Below are 20,261 nucleotides of genomic sequence, written 5' to 3' on the forward strand. Positions count from 1 at the left end.
GAAGAGTAATTTTCAATGTTTTTACCCCGCTCTTCCGTTCGACTTTACCGTAAGTCTCACGTTCATGGTCACAGCTGGTACAACTACTCGCGGGGTACTGGTCACAAGTCCTACAAGTTATCGCAGAGCATACTCTATAGACTGGTTCGTAACATAATTTCAACTAATTGTTCTATATGATTTGTTTAATCCATCAAAGATCTTCAGAACTCTACACCCTACACGCGACAACTTTGTTAGAAGTCTTGACAATAGATGTCAGAAGACAAACAATCTGTAAGAATATTGCAACTCTTAAAAATAATTTTAAATCTTGAACCAGTCTACTTTGTCCTGCAATCTCTATGAAGTCGTGAACCATATAGATTGGCACCATACTTACTTTCATGCTTCGCGGAGTAAACGTCCCCGGCCTGGCCTTGGATCCCCTCAGATTTCAAGTGTTCCTTCGGACTCACCGCTTGCGCGCCAACCACGAAGACCTGCTACCATTACCCACTGGCTCAAATGACTATCAAGTGCTTTTCTGTGCGCAAACAGGAGACATAAATTGGCTTTCACTAGTGTAGTGCTCGTTCGAGCTATTGAGGCTAGCAGATAGACTTTTTGTGCTGTTGATTTTTTGTATTATCCAGACATTTTAATAGTTATTAAAGGTTCGAGCCTAAAGATACCGCTATCGTTCCTCCAGGGAAATTGGGCACCCATTGAGGATCCTCGTAACGACGGAAAATCGTATTTTGATCTGATCCATTGTGAGCGTTGTCCTTAGCCGGTACCTCCGCAGCACGTGCACCATAATGATCTTCAACGAAAGCCAGGCGTAGCGCAGTCCGATGCAATTTCGGGGTCCGGCACTGAACGGAAGAAACGCGTACGGATGGCGCTGGGTGCAGTTCTCCGGCAGGAAGCGATCCGGGTTGAATTTGTCCGCGTCAGGACCCCAAGTGGACGGGTTGCGATGCAAATGGTGGAAATTTATCAGTATTTGCGAGTCGGCCGGAATGGTGTGCTTATCTGAAATCGAATGCCAAGCAAATCGGTAGATATGATATTATTTTGATGTTCTTAAAGAGGTTTTGGGGGATTGGGACACCATGAGGAAATTGTTCAACCACAAACTAAAGAAACGTTTGTAATTTGATGCGGGAATATTGTTTTTTTTTTTTTTGACCTCTTTATAACAATTCTTAAAAGAAAAAAATACTCGGTTTTATAGAACATTAAAAAATGTTTCAATATCTGAAGTATAAAAATTGAACAAGGCAAAATCAACTTTGGTTTATTCTATCAAATCGATACCAGAATTCAAGGAGTTATCATAATGTGATACATCTAAAACAATCATTTTTCAGTTTCAATTAAGGCTCTGAAAAGCATCATTCCCGGTCGGCCATTTGGCGGCCATGTTTGTTTTAGAAAAACATTCAAATCTTGATTCAGAATGTATCAATCCAATAATAGTTTTCTTTATATAGTTTGTAGAAGCATTTTACATATCGTGATTATTTTTTTATTTCAATTTACTAGTTCTGGACCCAGAATTCTGAACCTTCATTGACAGTCATTACCCCAAGAGTGAAAGAGACCTTCTACCACCTTAATAAATAATTAAAAAAACGAAAGGTACTCGTCGTCCACAATTTCAAGTGCTGTAAATTACAACATACATTGTCAAGATGAGTTCAAAGGGTTATCTTTATAATGAATAGTAACAAATAAAGTTTTTTTTTTTAATTTTACATACCATCCAACTTGATGTCCAGCGTCGCCACACGGCCAACGAAAGGTCCAACGGGATAAAGTCTCCAAACTTCTTTGCACACCGTTTCTATGTAAGACAACGCACTGGCATCCTCCATCGATACAAACTGGTCCGTATCGGGACAAACCCGTAAGATCTCTTCGTGAACTCGTTCCTGGATGTCCGGGTGGATCGCCAGCATCAAAAATACCATTTTAAGTGTGGTGGCCGTTGTGTCATTCCCAGCTTCGATGATCGTGATCATATTGTCTATGATGTCCTCCTTTGTGAAATTGTCCGATTTCCGGGCCAAATCCAACAAACTGTCCAAAAATATGAGCGGTTTCCTGCCGTTCGCGATGTCTTCTTCAGTCTGCTTTTGATCACTTGGGGCAGAAGGTTTATCACTTTGCGCCTTAATGTCTAACACCTTCTCCGAAAAGTCACGCAAATATGTAAGATTTTCACGGTGAATTTTGCAATCGTTGGTAAAACGGTACAATAGATCAGAGTACTGAAGGGGGTAAAACATTCGCTTAGTGGTAAGCTCAAGATATTTTTCAGCTACTTTGACGAGCTCATCGCCTAACGGTGTCCATTGCAAGTCCAAATTCACGCCAAATGCTGTGTCTAGAACAGTACAAAATAAATAAAACATTTATGCAGATACATTCACATTCACTTACTCAAAATAGTGTCCAGGAAACACTTGACGAAATCGTGCGAGAGATCATGCTCACCCTGGCCAACATATTTTTCCAAATTCTCAACAAGAATCGTGCTTTTTGTATTGAAGGTCCGGGCAACATCACTCACAATGGCCTTCCCGAACGAATGATTTAAGTTTTTGCGTAACCCTTTCCAGACATGACCTAAAACGTATGTGCGTACAGTATATTTGACATTTCTGTAAAGTTTTGTTTGAATTACCTTTAGCAACGAGGAGTCCACGATTTACGTCGAAAAACTCGTACATGCCTAGTTTATCCAAGCAGTGTTTCGAGTTCAGCACTGTTTTCAAGTGGTCTGGATTGTCCAACAACACGTATAGCAATGGGCCTATGTGGATACTTATTGGATATCTGTAGCTTCTTCCGATTGACGAAACGTAGTTGAAGATCTTTTCTGGAGGCGAAAAAATACATTTTTGTGAAATTGATTTTTGCTATTATGCTAAGCACATCTGGAAAATATGAAAATATTATGAAAAAAATACTTCTTTTTTTTAATTCTGAGTACGCCATCAAATCACAACATAAGGCTGCAAATCACTGAAAAACAAATCTTTTTTCGAATGTTCAAAAATGCAAGGGATCGTACCACCCCTCCATCGCGAAATATCGATAAATTGAGCTTGGATACACGCAAATCGAAGAGGGGCCTCAGTTCGAGAATTTTTCATCCAAAGCTATATTTTGAAATGTTCACCTCCAGTATTGTACTTCATCAGGATATAGAGATTTCCAATCAGTGGCAGCGAGGGGGGCCCGTCCATGTTTGCAACAGCATCCACTATTTTCCTCCTGGACCACTGGTAGTACACGGAAATTAAGATCATAACCAACACGAAACACACCCCATACATTGTGCACTAGATATTCACTTGAATTCACAAAAAAAAACAAAAAGTCTTTTCTTCACCGTTGCTTGCACCTTTCTGATACCGCACAACAAGAGTGGACAGAATTTATTTAAGATCCGAAACATAAGAACTAAAATAGGTCAATGGCAGAAGCCAGCAGTGAAAGGGACATTCTGTTTGGATATGATTTTTTGATTTGGAAAAACGAACGTGTGGAGTTATTCGACTGTTTTCTCGATCTTTTTCGATTAAGTAGGTCTTCAGAAAAGTTGCTGAAAATCGATGGATAGCATAGCATAGCATTACGGGTCTGTACCACGCTGTAAGGGGTATCATAATGAGTTGCTGAAAAACGATGGATTTATGCACATTTATTTCATCTGGTGACTCAGAACCTTTTGAGCCGTTGATAGTGAAGTTTAAACCTTTTGCTTCAACAATGGTGCTACCAGCATGACATAACCTTGTTTTTAAAACCCACCATGAATCGCAACGAAAAACAAAACGGAACGGAAAAATCAATCACTAACATCACCTTAACGAAAATTCCCAGTATGATTTGGACAAAACACCGAAGCCTCAACAGACCAACCTATCTATCTTGTGATAACGGGTCCGTCCGAAAGTTGTCTGCGCGCGTTCATCTCCGACAGCTCCACGTGGCGGGGTAGGTACACAGCAGCAGTGAGCTATAATAGGACTTGCCATGGAGGGGGCGCCGCTCGAATTTTCTCTCGCGCAATCACGTGTACACAAGTGGCGTGAAATTTGACCCACTAAAACTGGGCTGGCTTCAGTTAAGGTCAAATCCACACTGGGGGTTTAAACCTGTGTATATACTTGGGTAGGTACGGATTTTGAAAAGTTCTCAGATTATATCCTGGTGTGGTTCCCCTAGAATGGCACACTAGTGATGACTCTCACGCCAAATATCAGATCATTTATTACCTTGTCTCATGCGGGTTATAATTTATAAGGAAATGTTCAATTTCGTTCATGTTTGGCCATACTAGAAGTTGCTGTTACTTGGCGCGAGAATTTCTGCGAGTATACCTTACAAGGAGAATCACATCTCAACTTTATTTGAGAGCTTTTTTTAAACTTCATCATCCCGGTACGAGAATCGAACTCACGACCTCTGGATTGGAAATCCAGCACGCCGTTAGTCGAAACCCATCCCCTACCGGTCAGTATTCCCAGTGAGCTGATTTACTCTTTGAATGGATCTGACTTTTCAAGATCCTAACCCACCTCTGGGTGCAATTTTCTGGCAGGGATCGTTCCGGGTTGAAATAATCTGCGTCGGAACCCCACTCTAAAGGTTTACGTAGCCTTATCTGAAATTGAAATTTGAGCAATTCTCTACAAAATCGGCTGATTTCGACCATTTTTATTTTTTTAATTTGCCCAAACATTGTGGGGACCTTCCATATGACCAAAGAAGCTATTTTGTGTCATTGGTTCTCCCATACAAGTCTCCATACATTTTTGGCAGCTGTCCATACAAAAATGGTATGTAGGGGAAATATACCTTTTCCAATCATACACCTATCTTCGTCATACGAAGCGTTTAATGCTCATTTAAAGCTCCAAAAATACTATTTAGGCTATATACTTACCAACAACAGCACCGCCTCGGGTAAGCACGCAAATGTATGCCACTTACTGGCCAAAAAGATCAAATTTAATGCACTTTTGATGATAATTTCTATTTTGCGAGACACAGTGACACTCGCGAGAAACCCTCAAACGCTTAATAAATATCGCCAAAATCAACTTTTCACTTTCGCTTACTTTTTCACGGCGATTTCGCTACAAAACTGCCCCCAACTTTCGGCAACGTGTTCTTTTGCACATTAGTTGATCACTCACTTGAAATATAATCCCGAAACATGTAAATAATTAGCAAGCGCCATAAAAAAAAACAAACGTGCAAAGTCTTTTGACGTTTCAACTTTGACGACCCATTCCAATCGAAGGCTGAAGAAAACCAAGCGAGATGCGAAGGCAAATAAAGAACAAAGGGTGGCCACCACCACCACCAGCAGTGCCTGTTGGTTTGAGCCAGAGATGCCAGGAAATTTTCTCTATAAATGCTACTTTACACAGAAAAAAATGAAGGTAATATTCATCAGGAAATGGTGACAGATTTTGTGGCAAAATAAATGATAAATTTTACCCCAAAAAATGATGAATTTTCATCAGTTTTTGATGAATATTCATCAGGTTCACATTTTTACACATTTTTTATGTGATATTACACAAATAAAGAAGTAATATTCAACCTACCAAATTTTCAACATTCCAAAATTCAACTTTTTTTTCTGTGTACGTTAGTGTTCGCTTAAAATTTCATCAATTTTGGCAGCACTACACAGAAAAAAAAAGTTGAATTTTGGAATGTTGAAAATTTGGTAGGTTGAATATTACCTCTTTATTTGTGTAATATTACATAAAAATGTGTAAAAATGTGAACCTGATGAATATTCATCAAAAATTGATGAAAATTCATCATTTTCTGGGGTAAAATTTATCATTTATTTTGCCACAAAATCTGTCACCATTTCCTGATGAATATTACCATCATTTTTTTCTGTGTAAGCAAAGCGCTGGAAGGAAAAAGAACTAAGCTGAAAATAGGAAAATGGGCGTGGCCCAATGCACTCGTTTCATTAGAATTCATTTTGGAAATATTTTTGCCTTCCTCACTGAGGTAAGGCTATAATCCTGCTCTAAAAATGAACTTTTTATTAAAAGCTCGAAGACCCACCTTCATATATACATATCGACTCAGAATCGAAAACTGAACAAATGTCTGTGTGTGTGTATGTGTGTGTGTGTGTATGTATGTATGTGTTCAAAAATCTTGCCAAGTTTTCTCAGCACTGGCTGACCCGATTTTGATCGAACCAGTTGCATTCGACTTGGTTTAGGGTCCCATACATCGCTATTGAATTGTTTGAAGTTTCGATAAGTAGTTCAAAAGTTATATATAAAAATGTGTTTTCACATATATCCGGATCTCAATTATATGCATGTAAACGATGTCCAGATCCATCATCCGACCAATCATTAGTTAGGTAATTTATAGACCTTTCCAACGAGTCCACATAATTGAAAATCTGGCAACCCTGTCGCGAGTTATGACCACTTAAGTGATATTAATGTACTTTTTTGAAGCCGGATCTCACTTAAATGCATGTAAACGATGTCCGGATCCATCATCCGACACATCATTGGTTAGATAATCAAGAGACCTTTCCAACGAGTCCACATAATTGAAGATCTGGCAACCCTATCTAGAGTTATGACCACTTAAGTGATATTTATGTGATTTTTTGAAGCCGGATCTCACTTAAATGTATGTAAACGTTGTCCGGAACCATTATCCGACCCATCGTTGGTTAGGTAATCAAGAGACCTTTCCAACGAGTCCATAACATCAAAGATCTGGCAACCCTGTCTTGAGTTATGACCACTTAAGTGATATTAATGTACTTTTTTGAAGCCGGATCTCACTTAAATGCATGTAAACGATGTCCGGATCCATCATCCGACCCATCATTGGTTAGATAATCAAGAGGCCTTTCCAACGAGTCTACAACATTGAAGATCTGGCAACCCTGTCTCAAGTTATGACCACTTAAGTGATATTTATGTACTTTTTTGAAGCCTTTGGATCTTACTTAAATGTATGTAAACGATGTTCGGCACCAACATCCGACCCATCGTTGGTTAGGTAATCAAGAGATCTTTCGAACGAGTCTACATAATTGAAATTCTGGCAACCCTGTCTCGAGTTATGACAACTTAAGTTATATCTGTGTACTTATTTTTCTGGACCTAAAAAAATAGCTGAAATATGTGTCCAAACCACTCATATTACCCATTGTTGGTAAAAAGTTGAAAGTCTTGGCTTCGCACAGCGTAGAGCATGACTCGGACAGGGTAGTCCCAGGGTCGGCAAGCTACTAGGTGATTCAAGGGAGACGGTGAACAAACAGAAAACACTACGTATTTCAACTTCAAAAACAGCACTTTATTGCGGAATGGTGTGAGTGTGGGTGTGGGGGTGTTTTGTGTGGGTAGTTCAGGGGCAACCTTACCATGCAGCTCAGCTGGATCTCGCCGGTTGTTCGCCGCCAGAGGAGCTTCGGCGCTACCACTCTACGGCTTCGTTCCGTCCCACGGTTGGGGGGGGGGGGGGGTTCTTGGCTTGCTGGCTTCGGCGATGGCGGTTGTTCCCCAGCTGCGATCTCCGGTCTTCGTCGCCGGACGCAGCTTCGTACTGCGGCCTTCGGGCCGTCTTCGGCTTCCGTGCCGGATGCGGATGGACGATCAGCAGGCGTTGCTGGCTTCGTTGCGGGCAGGTGTCTTCCCTCCTTGTCGAATCGGCAAGCCCCGGAGTCCACCGATTTGGGCTCGCCGAGAGGGGTCCCTCCTTAGCGGTTAAGGCCAGCGGCCTGAGGGTGTCGTCCTTGGCGTTGATGGCGCGGGGAGGCGCCAGACGACGGGGGTGGTCCTGTTACGGTTAGACGTGGGCAAGTGCCATACTGGACTTACGAAGCCCAGGCCGACCAAACCGAGATGGACGCGCGCTCGCGGAACCTCCGAGTCCCGCCTTGTGTGCGGCAATTCACGACCAACACACCGAAGAGCACGTCTTGTCCACTCGGACACCTGATTGGAAGAGACCGATTTTTCCCCAAAATCGGCTCCTTGTTGGTTTTCCCGAGTCCATTTTCCCACCAATTTCCTTATGTCATCTGGACGTTTACATAATCCCCACCCTGGGAAATTGGTGGGCTTCAGCCTCGCTAACACTAGTAAAATTAGCCCCGTCACTACTGTAAAGTGTAGTGAAATGTGAAAGGACTACTGAAGTTGAAGAGGTAATTCGTCAAGGGTTGTGACCAACGGTTACAAAGTGAGGAAGGCATCAACCACATAGGTGGATTAAGTTAGTTTTTTTCATATGCTTGTAAAAGGAATAGAATAACTTTCAATAAAAGTGAAAATAACCATAAATGTTCACAAAAAGTTGCTCTACTCGTTGGTGTACTTGGTTTTAGTAAATTTCAAGGAACACTCCAGATTATCCAGCATCATTCAAACACGACCGCTTATAAGGCTTAAAATGGGTTTATTTCCCCTAAATATTCAAACAGCTGTAGCTTTTGAGTGAATTTTCTGATCAGATGATCGGTAAAGTTGTAGGTATTGTTGATACTATTGAGCAATTCTCTACCAAAACTGGAAATCGATTTTATTTGTATTTTTTTATTTGGCTCAAACTTTGTGGGGGCCTTCCCTATGACCAAATAAACTATTTTGTGTGATTGGTTCATCCATACAATTTTGGCTGCTGTCCATACAAAAATGGTATGAGCAGTTCTCTAGGATTTCGGTCATTCGATTTTTTTTTTGTATTTTTTATTCCGACTGAAACTTTTTTGGTGCCTTCGGTATGCCCAAAGAAGCCATTTTGCATCATTAGTTTGTCCATATAATTTTCCATACAAATTTGGCAGCTGTCCATACAAAAATGATGTATGAAAATTCAAAAATCTGTATCTTTTGAAGGAATTTTTTGATCGATTTGGTGTCTTTGGCAAAGTTGTAGGTATGGATACGGACTACACTGGAAAAAAATGATACACGGTAAAAAAAATTTGGTGATTTTTTTATTTAACTTTTTATCACTGAAATTTGATTTGCAAAAAAACACTATTTTTAATTTTTTTTATTTTTTGATATGTTTTAGAGGACATAAAATGCCAACTTTTCAGAAATTTCCAGGTTGTGCAAAAAATCATTGTCCGAGTTATGAATTTTTTAATCAATACTGATTTTTTCAAAAAATCGAAATATTGGTCGCAAAAATTTTTCAACTTCATTTTTCGATGTAAAATCAAATTTGCAATCAAAAAGTACTGAAGTAAAATTTTGATAAAGTGCACCGTTTTCAAGTTAAATCCATATTTAGGTGACTTTTTTGAAAATTGTGGAAGTTTTTCATTTTTTTAAATTAGTGCACATGTTTGCACACTTTTGGAAAAAATATTTTTGAAAAGCTGAGAAAATTCTCTATATTTTGCTTCATCGGACTTTGTTGATACGACCTTTAGTTGCTGAGATATTGCAATGCAAAGGTTTAAAAACAGGAAAATTGATGTTTTCTAAGTCTCACCCAAACAGCCCACCATTTTTTAATGTCGATATCTCAGCAACTAATGGTCCGATTTTCAATGTTAATATATGAAACATTTGTGAAATTTTTCGATCGAAACATGTGCACTAATTTAAAAAAATGAAAAACTTCCACAATTTTCAAAAAAGTCACCTAAATATGGATTTAACTTGAAAACGGTGCACTTTATCAAAATTTTACTTCAGTACTTTTTGATTGCAAATTTGATTTTACATCGAAAAATGAAGTTGAAAAATTTTTGCGACCAATATTTCGATTTTTTGAAAAAATCAGTATTGATTAAAAAATTCATAACTCGGACAATGATTTTTTGCACAACCTGGAAATTTCTGAAAAGTTGGCATTTTATGTCCTCTAAAACATATCAAAAAATAAAAAAAATTAAAAATAGTGTTTTTTTGCAAATCAAATTTGAGCATGAGCATGAGCATGAGCATGGTTGACTGCCAATGAGCTGCTACTCCGTTATTGACGGATCAGCTGAAGTTACACAATGAACCAACAGATGAGTAGTGGGAGCTAATCATCCTCACTGTATAACTCCTGAAGATCTCTGCTTTAAGTCAATACCGGCGCCCCCCCAAGGAGATGCAGTTCAACAAAGGTAGGAATGTTAGTCCGATAGTTGAAGTTGCAGACTCATCAGACACAGAGTTTGTCGCTCTATACCTGTTGACACCGCATGAGACCGTTGAATCCACAGCATCTCCTTCAAGCATCACGGGAAGTGGGGGAATTGTGTTAGTAGGGGAAGGAAAGGGTAGGTCAGGATTCATCTTGGTAGATGATATGACCAGAATGTGAACTGTGAACAATAATCGTTGCCTTCTGAGCTACGACGCTATGAGAAGGACTTATCATTCGCGTATTTTTTTACTTCTTACCGCCGGCGCGCCATCCGAGCAACGATGCTTTGGGATGGGCTTTCAAAACAAAATGAAATTTTTAGCAACGTTTTATTCGTTATCATGTAAACCTCAAATAGTGCTGATACACCGAACTGTTTCAATCGATTTAATGAAATTCTTCGCGCATGACTTCTTTGCAACAAACTTCACCACGAATTTACCCAGTCCAGACCGCGAACAACCGGCTCAACAACAGAAAGAAAATATATACACGACGACGCGAAGCCTTCTATCAATAAATTCAAGAATCTTCTATCACTTTCTCGCGGATTCTCGCGCGTCGATTCTTCAACCGATCTCCCCCACGAACACCACACGACTGAGGGCCAAACTCCCAAGGCCACCACGCGACACTTTTTTTCAATGAATTCCAGAAACTTCTATCACTTTCTCGCGGATACTCGCGCGTCGATTCTTCAACCGATATCCCCCACGAACACCACACGACTGAGGGCCAAACTCCCAAGGCCACCACGCGACACTTTTTTTCAATGAATTCCAGAAACTTCTATCACTTTCTCGCAGATTCTCGCGCGTCGATTCTTCAACCGATCTCCCTCACGAACACCACGCGACTGAGGGGCCAAACTCCCAAGGCCACCACGCGACACTTTTTTTCAATGAATTCCAGAAACTTCTATCACTTTCTCGCGGATACTCGCGCGTCGATTCTTCAACCGATATCCCCCACGAACACCACACGACTGAGGGCCAAACTCCCAAGGCCACCACGCGACACTTTTTTTCAATGAATTCCAGAAACTTCTATCACTTTCTCGCGGATACTCGCGCGTCGATTCTTCAACCGATCTCCCCCACGAACACCACGCGACTGAGGGCCAAACTCCCAAGGCCACCACGCGACACTTTTTTTCAATGAATTCCAGAAACTTCTATCACTTTCTCGCAGATTCTCGCGCGTCGATTCTTCAACCGATCTCCCTCACGAACACCACGCGACTGAGGGGCCAAACTCCCAAGGCCACCACGCGACACTTTTTTTCAATTGTTTTTTTGCAAATCAAATTTCAGTGATAAAAAGTTAAATAAAAAAATCACCAAATTTTTTTTACCGTGTATCATTTTTTTCCAGTGTAGTCCGTATCCATACCTACAACTTTGCCAAAGACACCAAATCGATCAAAAAATTCCTTCAAAAGATACAGATTTTTGAATTTTCATACATCATTTTTGTATGGACAGCTGCCAAATTTGTATGGAAAATTATATGGACAAACTAATGATGCGAAATGGCTTCTTTGGGCATACCGAAGGCATCAAAAAAGTTTCAGTCGGATTAAAAAATACAAAAATTAAAATTGAAGAAAAAAGACCGATTTCGTAGAGAATTGCTCGTATGTAAATATTCAAACAGCTGTAACTTTTGAGTGAATTTTTTGATCAATTTGGTGTCTTCGGCAAAGTTGTAGGTATTCTTGAGGACTTTTGAGAAAAAAATAGGTACACGGAAAAAAAATTTCAGATTTTTTTATCAACTTTTTTTTCACTAAAACTCAATATCCCAAAAAAAATCGCAAATTTTCAATTTTATAGCCGATTTTCTGAACTTCTCAAAAAACATATTTTTAGAAATGGTCACTTATGATAACTATTTTTAAAAACTGAAAAACTAAAATCAAACTTTCGGTGGCAATATCTTGAAAACGGAGCACTTTATCAAAAAATCTGTAAGGTACTTTTCGATTGCAAATTCAATTTTGCATTAAAAAATAATGTCAAACTTGTTTTTGCATGAAACTTCAATTTTTTCCACAAATCACTGTTTTTTTTCAAAAATTCATAACTCGGCGGCAGATTTTTTGACCATGTTTCTCTATGGCTAAAAAGTTGCGGATTTTTGTCCCGTAAAACATATCAAAAATCTCGAAAAAAAAATCTGCCGTCAAGTTAGGAAGTTTTGAGAAAATAGTGATTTTTGGGTAAAATAAATTTTATACCAAAATTTACTTTATACATTTTTTGATAAAGGGCTCCGTTTTGAAGATATAACCACCGAAAGTTTGATTTTAGTTAAACAGTTTCAGATTTTCGATTTTGAAAAATAGTGACCATTTGTGACCATTTCTACATTTTTTTAAGTTCACTCAAATCATCTATGTGGTTGATGCCTTCCTCACTTTTTACCAACAATGAATAATAAGATGGGTTTGGACACAAATTTCCTCAATTATTTGTTTAGATACAAAGTACACAAATATCAATTAAGTGATCTTAACTCGAGGCAGGGTTGCCAGATCTTTAATATTTTTGGCTCGTTGGAAAGGTTATTTTGCTATTATTCTATTTCTATTCTATTTTATTTCTATTACCTAACCAACGATGTGCAAGATGATGATAATCCGAAAATATGCAAAAAAAAAACATTTTTTACATAACTTTTTCAATAGCACCGTATGGGACCCTAAACCAAGGTGAATGCGACTGGTTTGGTCGAAATCGGTTCAGCCAGTGCTGAGAAAACTGAGTGACATTATTGGTCACATACACACACACCCATACACACACACATACACACAGACATTTGTTCAGTTTTTTTATTCTGAGTCGATATGTATACATCAAGGTGGGTTTACGAGCTTTAAATTAAAAGTTCATTTTTAGAGCAGAACTAACCAGGATAGCCTTAACTCAGTGAGGAAGGCAGAATAAACAGGAAAATTGCAGTTTCTTAAAGCCGCCATTACACTACCGCAAACTCGCAAACATGGCAAAATGTATGCAGGCTGACGTTTGTACAAGCAAATCCAGGCAAACAAACAAAGCAGACAAACTAGCAAACTGTCAAGAAGTGCGAGTTTGTTTGTTTGTTTGCGGTAGTGTAATGGCTCCTTAAGTTTCACCCAAACAACCCACCATTCCGTAGTAACATTTCAATAGGGCGAATCTGCGTTTGTAAACAGGCAGTCTATCCCTTTTGCTCAAGTGACAGTTCACGTCAAGTAAGACAGGGATAGATTGCTTGTTTACAAACGCTGATATGCCCTATTGAACTGTTACTGCGGCATTTTTTAATGTCGATATGTCAGTAACTAATGGAACTAAAAGACAAACATTTTAAATTGCCAAACATTCACACGGAGAAAAAGAGTTCCCAAAATCGTGAACCAGCGTTCATGAAAATCGGAACCACGAACAAAGTGTTCAAATCCCATGGTACGATTTTGAAAAACGTACCATGCAATTTGAACACTTTGTTCGTGGTTCCGGTTTTCATGAACGCTTGTTCACGATTTTGGGAACTCTTTTTTCTCCGTGCAATATTACGGCCTTTTTTATGATTTTTTTTGCCATGCTTCTCTATAGCTCAAAAGTTGCTGTTTTTCGTCACCTAAAACATATAAAAAAATTTCTCAGATCAAAAATACGTATTTTGGGAAATACGTACGGGTCTTCCTTCTGGACCATTGATAGAAGCATACATGGCACGTTTGTTTCAAATCCTTAAGATCTAGGTACAACTTCCAAGTCACCTGCACCGTGGCTTGCATATCACTGATCACGTGGTCAAAGTTGAAAGAATTTATTTTGAGTCGCAAAAAAAGAAACACTAAAATATATCAATGGTAGAGTTCACCAGTGAAAAGGCCATATGCGATGGATTTCGGTATCCAGTCGGATGGATTGCATACATCGATGTTTTTGATTGCTTTTTTAAGCAGCAAGCTGAACATAATCATTTTTATTTTGGTAATAGAAAACAAATGAAAATTTCAAACAAACGCAAAATACAAAAATAATAACTACAACTATGACTTAAGCATATAAATAAAAACAATAATGGTTATAATTAATTTATTGAAAATTTCATAGGAATCATGCAGTACACTCAAACCCCGATGGTTTGACACCAACTGTTGTCAAACGAACGGGGTCACGTTTTAGTTTGACACCCCTTTTACACGGAGTTCACACACACTACCAAACGTTTGTTTTGATAGTGTGCGTGAGCGCCGTGTAAAAAGTGACAGTTCGTCACTTTTTAGTTTGACTTTGACCAACCAACGGGGTACAAACTAAAAAAGTGTCAAACGAAAAAGTGACCAACCACCGGGGGTTGAGTGTACAGTTATGAAACGGTTGAAACACTACTTTGCAATGTCTAACAAGTTAAGGAGATCGTTAATGGTTAAGATCAACACGGCAAAATATAAACCTGAAAAGTTGGAATAAAACAATAAAAAAATGTTGCTCTAAATATTCAGGCTTGGTAGATACAGTGTTGCAAGTTTCAAGGACAACTATTGTTTCAATATGCTAGATCACATCACTGTTCGGTATATTGACCTCAGATTCTGCCAGGATAGGAATACGAAGTTTTTCAACAGTCAGATTCTTATTCATAACAGCACATCACATTCGCTCCTCCAGCGTCACCAGACAACCGTTGGAGATTCTCAGAATGATCGAGTCCTTCATCTTGATCGATTCCATCGTGAGTGTTGTCCTCAGCCGGTACCTCCGAAGTACGTGCGCGATCAAGATCTTCATCGAAATCCACGCGTACCGCAGCCCAATGCAGTTCCGTGGACCGGCACTGAACGGAACGTACGCGTACGGATGTCTTCGGGAGCAATTCTCCGGCAGGAAGTGATCCGGGTTGAACTTTTCCGGTTCCGGGCCCCAAATCGATGGATCTCGATGCACCTGGTAGATGACCGCCACGATCGTTGCGTTCGCCGGTATGGAGTTCTTGTCTGAAAAGGTGGCTTGTTAGTTTACCGTTGAGTCGTTCCTCGAAGATCCGACTTACCATCCAGTTTTATTTCCTGGATCGTTACTCGACCAATCAGTGGCGCAATGGGGAACAGTCTCATCGTTTCCTTGCAAACCATTTCGGTATAAGTGAGCATACTGACATCTTCCTGCGATACAAACTGATCCTTTGCTGGACAAGCTTGCATAATCTCTTGGTAAACTCGTTCCTGTACGTCCTGGTGGATCGCCAACATGAGCATTAAGTTACTTAAAGTTGTAGCGGTTGTGTCATTTCCAGCTACTATAATCGTGATTAAGTTATCGATGATATCCTTTATCGTGAAATCTTCGGATTTCCTAGCCAAATCCATCAAACTATCCAAGAATATCTGAGGTGACTTTCCATCCAAGTTTTCTTCTTCATTGCTGTTGACGTCCAGCTTGGAAGCCAATCCATCATCGCCAATCTTAGTCTCCATCACTTTGAGCGACGTGTCTCGCATAAACTCTAGAACCTCCTGCTGTTTTTTGTAATCTTTTGTCATTCGAAACAGGAATTCCGGATACTTCATCGGGGAGAATATTCGCCTCGTAACAAGATCAATAAACTCTTCCTGAATCTGCAAGATGTGATCCCCCTTGGCGGTCCGTTGCAAATCAAAGTTCAACCCAAATGCCGTCGCTAGAACGAAATAAAAAAAAACCTCAACATCACCAAAAACTCATCACCCCAAACCCGTCCTTACAGTAAATCGTGTCCAGAAAACACTTGGCAATATCGTGCGAAATGTCACGCTGCGGCTGGCCGACGTACGCCGCCAAATTCTCCACCAGAATCGAGCTCTTCTCGTTGAAGATTCCCAGAAAGCTGCTCAAGATGGCACTCCCAAACGACAAGTTCAAATTCCGCCGCTGGCTCTTCCACAATGGGCCGGGCGCCGAGAAAAGGCCCCGATTCACGCCGAAGAACCCGTACTGGCGCGGTTTGCTGGTGCAGTACGGAGAGTTCAGCACGATCTGCAGGTGCTCCGGGGTGAACAGCGCCACGTGGACCAGCGGCCCGATGTTGAAGCAGACCGGCGAGGTGTACAGCTTGGCCATCTCGGTGAAGTTGCGGAAGATGGCCGCTGGAAGGATGAGTTGGGAGTTGAGGAATGAAATATAGTTTATCGGATTAAAAAAATTAAACAAAAAATAATAAAAGCTTCAAACATTTTTAACATTATGTAGATAGTTAAAAAAAATCATGGTAATATTACATCTAGGAATAAGTAAATATTTTATGTCAGAAAAAATGTGTAGTTTTCCCTCTAAACATGTCTTAAATTACCAATTTTTAGTTGTAATGCCATTTTTCAGTCTAAATTGAGGCAATATTACATCACAAATAAAAGTTTTTTTCCTGTATCAGCCTAAAGTCAAAATATTTTGCAAATATCTCGGTTTTTGATAAATGGGAAAAGTTTGAGTACGTTTTGACTAACTTTTGAAAAGGTCTGAATATGGATAATAATCCTCACTTTATACTTTAGACCAAATTAAAATATTTTGAAATTATTTTTATCGAAAAGATCAGAAAATCTGGAGTTCAAAATTACAGACTTATAAGGAGATACTTTGAAAGACTCATTTTCATCGAAACGAATTCTTTGTGAGGCTGTTCTCAGAAAAATATTTGTCCCATTTTCAAAGTTTCAAAGAGAAAATTTTTGAAAATTTTCCCAGCTTTTGAAAAATATTTTTTCCGAGGTGGCTTTTCTCCATAAAGTTTTTTTTTAAACGAAAGATGACGAAATTTCCGAAAATTATAACCCAAAGATGACTACAACTCCAATATAAAAGCACGTATCAAATTTTGGTAAAATACTTTTCGACTGCAAATTTGGAAATTTTCTTGACCACTTTTTCAATATTTTTCGAAATTTCTCTGGAACCAGATTTTGCATCATCAATGATTAGTCATGCACTAATGCCCAAAAGTTGTACTTTTGAGTCCACTTTAATATATCAAACATTTTTTGAAGATTTAAAACTTAAAGAAATACGTATTTTAATATTTGAAACTCCAACTTTTAGAGAAAAAAAAGTAAAATAAAAAATAAGTATTTCTAAAGTGTATCTATTTTCTTTTAGTAGTCCTTCTTAGGCAGTTTTAAATATTTTTCAAAGTTTTGTCAAACTTACAATAGGTCTGAAAAACTAAGGGGGCAAAAAAACATTTTTTTAACTTTAAAGTTTAAAGAAATAAAAGTCATATCAATTGAAAACAATTGAGCATGTTTGGGCTCGATTAAAAATATTTTCAATTTATGTGAAATTCCATTGTAAAGTACCGCGAAAAGTTTTGTTGTTCGCGAAAAAAAAAATTAGTTCTTAGATTTTTTGAAAACTAATGATTGCAAATCAACAGGACTGGTTTAAAATGTATTTTAAAACACTTTTTTCATTGAAATGCTCAAACCATTGCATATAATTTCAATTTTATATTTTTAGTTCTTATTTGCCTTGTGAGTACGTTTTGAGTACGTTTTGACTAACTTTTGAAAAGGTCTGAAAATGGATAATAATCCTCACTTTATATTTTAGACCAAATTAAAATATTTTGAAATTATTTTTATCGAAAAGATCAGAAAAAGAAGGATGGTCATAGGAAAAGGTTAATTTTTTTTTAAATTTTGAGAACACATTTTCTAAACGATTCAAGTTTGACAAAAAAAAATTCAAAAGATTTTTTCTCAACAGTCTTTTAAAAAAGTTGCGTTGAAAATTCTAATTTCATTTCAGGGTGACATCAAAATTCACAGTGATTTTTGAAAGATGCCAATTAAAAGTAAATGTAATTTAAAGATGACTAGTTAAGTTGCTTGAATTTTGATAAAATTTACATAATTCAATGAAATACAAACTTACAAGTTTGTTGAAAATTCATTACAAAATGATTTTTTCATAAAATTATTAATATTTAATGGCTTGATGGAACCATTTACACTAAAACCCCGGTTTACGCTCAGGTGTTACGCTTTGTATTTCGTCGATTTCTCCGGAACGACGCAACATTTTTGCAATCTTTTTTAAGCGATTTATAGGTCTTGTGCAGATCTACAAATTGCTTTCAAAAGAATGTAAAAACATTACACTGTTTTCGAGAAATCAACCAAACAAAAAGCGTAACGCCTGCGCGTAAACGGGGGTTTTAGTGTATTTAAATATCAAAATTTACTATAAAATTATTTTAACTTAGAATGCCTATAATCTGAAGAAAAGTCAGTCCATTTTCGATTCAAATTCATTTTCCAAAAAATTTGAAATTATGAAAAAGATGACTCTATCCAAAGTAGAAAAAATCATTTGCCTTAAATAATTATATTGCATAGATATTTCATAGGAACTTGCTTGCACACTTCTAACTAAGCTATTTTTTACTCGTTTTTAGTTAAAACAGTAGTTTATGCAACCATTTGTAAAATGATGATTTGTTCAGCAACGGTCATACAGTTAATTCGACCAGTGCTGAAAATGAAAAATTTTGCTATAAGTCGCATTTAACATTTTTTGCAATTTTGAAAAACACTTTTGCATAGGATTCTTCAGTGGAACGTTTATTTCCCCGCTTTTTGTTGGCGTCAGTGTGTGTGGTTCAAACAAAAACCAAAATAGTGTTGAAAAGTCCTCTCGTCGTGAACAATGCTCCAAAATCTTTTTTGTATGGAGCATGGACAATCGCAAATAGGTTAACTCAGTCCTAATTACATCCAATATTTTGTCTGTCATCTGCTTCATGAGAAAACTAAACACTTCTTTTGAAACATTTCACTTAGTAGATTTTTGAATTTCTACGGTCTTTCCTGCAGTCCACTCACTAGCCTTCCACGCCACAACAACATTCACAAAACAATTATATTTTTGAAACTTTCTTATAATAATCACTTCACACCAAACACACAAAATTCTCCCACCTTCGGATGTAAACTTAAACAGCAGATACGCGTGGCCAATGAGCGGAAGTGACAGCGGTCCGTCCATGTTGGCCACCGCACCGAGCAGCTTCCGCCTGGACCACCGGTAGTACACGGCCAGCACGGCCACCGCCGTCAGCAGCACGTATCCGATGACGGCGTACGAGGCATGGTGCCCGTTCATGGCGTTTTTTGGGAACTTGAAACCTCGCCGAACGAAAGCTCCGAGTGCAACTCAGCACCACCACCGCCGACAGTTCGGACGCAAATGGCTTCACGGAACCGCGGTCAGACATAATTTATCAATTCATATGCGCCAAAGGTGCTTATTTTCACCCTGTACTACACCGCTGCGGGAGCAGCCCTTACGAATCTGACTGCGACCGTCGTGTGGGAGGGAGAAGGAAGGGGGGGTCAGGGTGGCAATTTCATTCGCAGCATTGGATGACACGTGAGAACCTCGCAGGGATCGTAAAACAGTCGTGTGAACCTTACTCGTTGACAATTAGCACTGATTAGCAAACGTTTTATGAGTTATGGCATTCAAAATTAAAAAAAAAATACAGTCTACAGAATTCCTTGCACTTTGATCAATTTTCAGGGAGTGTCAAGATAGCACGACAAGATTGAAACTGTTTTCGTATGAAGTGTGACAAAGATGCACGGAGTTTTTCTAGTTTTAGTTGAATATCTCAGGATTGAAATCCAATTTGGGGATCTGCGAAGGTTAAAAGGTGAGACGTTGAGAGCTGCACAAAGGGGCGTTCTTAACTCAATTTGACCCAAAATGCACGAGCGACAAGATACCACGACAGCGGGAAAACAAACTTTCACGAAATTGTAAACAATGTTTTTTAGCGCTTGTTATACAGCAATTCCATTTGAAAAGAGCCTAAACCGAAACAAAGCTCTCCGATCGGGCTCAAAATTTGCCTGAGGGTTCCTAGGCCAAAATAATTAGACCCGTATTTTTTTTTTTTTTTTGTTTGGCCATTAGGGTGACCTAAATCGTGCTACGGTGGCTCAAAAAATGGCAATTTTCGTCATTTTTCGCAAAAAAAAAAACACTTTTTTTCAAAAAAATTTTAGCTGTCTTAGACGCAAAAGAAAGATTGGCTATTTGAGAAAAATAGTAAGAAGTTTC

General features: G+C 38.7%; 3 protein-coding genes across 5 annotated transcripts in view; 1 reads left to right on the forward strand and 2 right to left on the reverse strand.

Annotated features, from left to right (window-relative positions):
* LOC120417512 (uncharacterized) overlaps nt 1-20,261 on the forward strand; it is a 165,387-nt gene that overhangs the window by 128,174 nt on the left and 16,952 nt on the right. The window lies entirely within an intron of this gene.
* On the reverse strand, nt 499-3,410 carry LOC120417522 (cytochrome P450 4c21-like). The gene is made up of 5 exons (XM_039579605.2): nt 3,173-3,410; nt 2,675-2,869; nt 2,431-2,616; nt 1,748-2,374; nt 499-1,017 (listed from the first exon to the last, which is right to left on the reverse strand). Exons 1-5 carry the CDS (start codon nt 3,327-3,329, stop codon nt 677-679), a joined length of 1,506 nt encoding a protein of 501 aa, XP_039435539.1. The 5' UTR covers nt 3,330-3,410; the 3' UTR covers nt 499-676.
* Nucleotides 14,275-19,443, reverse strand: LOC120417521 (cytochrome P450 4C1-like). The gene is made up of 4 exons (XM_039579604.2): nt 19,118-19,443; nt 15,908-16,288; nt 15,217-15,843; nt 14,275-15,160 (listed from the first exon to the last, which is right to left on the reverse strand). The coding sequence occupies exons 1-4, from the start codon at nt 19,299-19,301 to the stop codon at nt 14,817-14,819; spliced, it is 1,536 nt and encodes a 511-aa protein (XP_039435538.1). The 5' UTR covers nt 19,302-19,443; the 3' UTR covers nt 14,275-14,816.

The sequence above is a fragment of the Culex pipiens genome, chromosome 3, assembly GCF_016801865.2.
Source record: "Culex pipiens pallens isolate TS chromosome 3, TS_CPP_V2, whole genome shotgun sequence".
Classification (NCBI taxonomy): Eukaryota; Metazoa; Arthropoda; class Insecta; order Diptera; family Culicidae; genus Culex; species Culex pipiens.

Bases quoted from the DNA above. Each gene is read 5' to 3' on its own strand.
- LOC120417522 (XM_039579605.2), bottom strand. From the start codon at position 3,329: ATGTATGGGGTGTGTTTCGTGTTGGTTATGATCTTAATTTCCGTGTAC. The intron at 2,870-3,172 runs GTGAACATTTCA...TTTCGCCTCCAG, and splicing joins GATGAAGTACAATACTGGAG to AAAAGATCTTCAACTACGTT. The intron at 2,617-2,674 runs GTAATTCAAACA...CATACGTTTTAG, and splicing joins TGGACTCCTCGTTGCTAAAG to GTCATGTCTGGAAAGGGTTA.
- LOC120417521 (XM_039579604.2), bottom strand. From the start codon at position 19,301: ATGAACGGGCACCATGCCTCGTACGCCGTCATCGGATACGTGCTGCTG. The intron at 16,289-19,117 runs GTGGGAGAATTT...TCATCCTTCCAG, and splicing joins GTTTAAGTTTACATCCGAAG to CGGCCATCTTCCGCAACTTC. The intron at 15,161-15,216 runs GTAAGTCGGATC...CCACCTTTTCAG, and splicing joins CCAGGAAATAAAACTGGATG to ACAAGAACTCCATACCGGCG.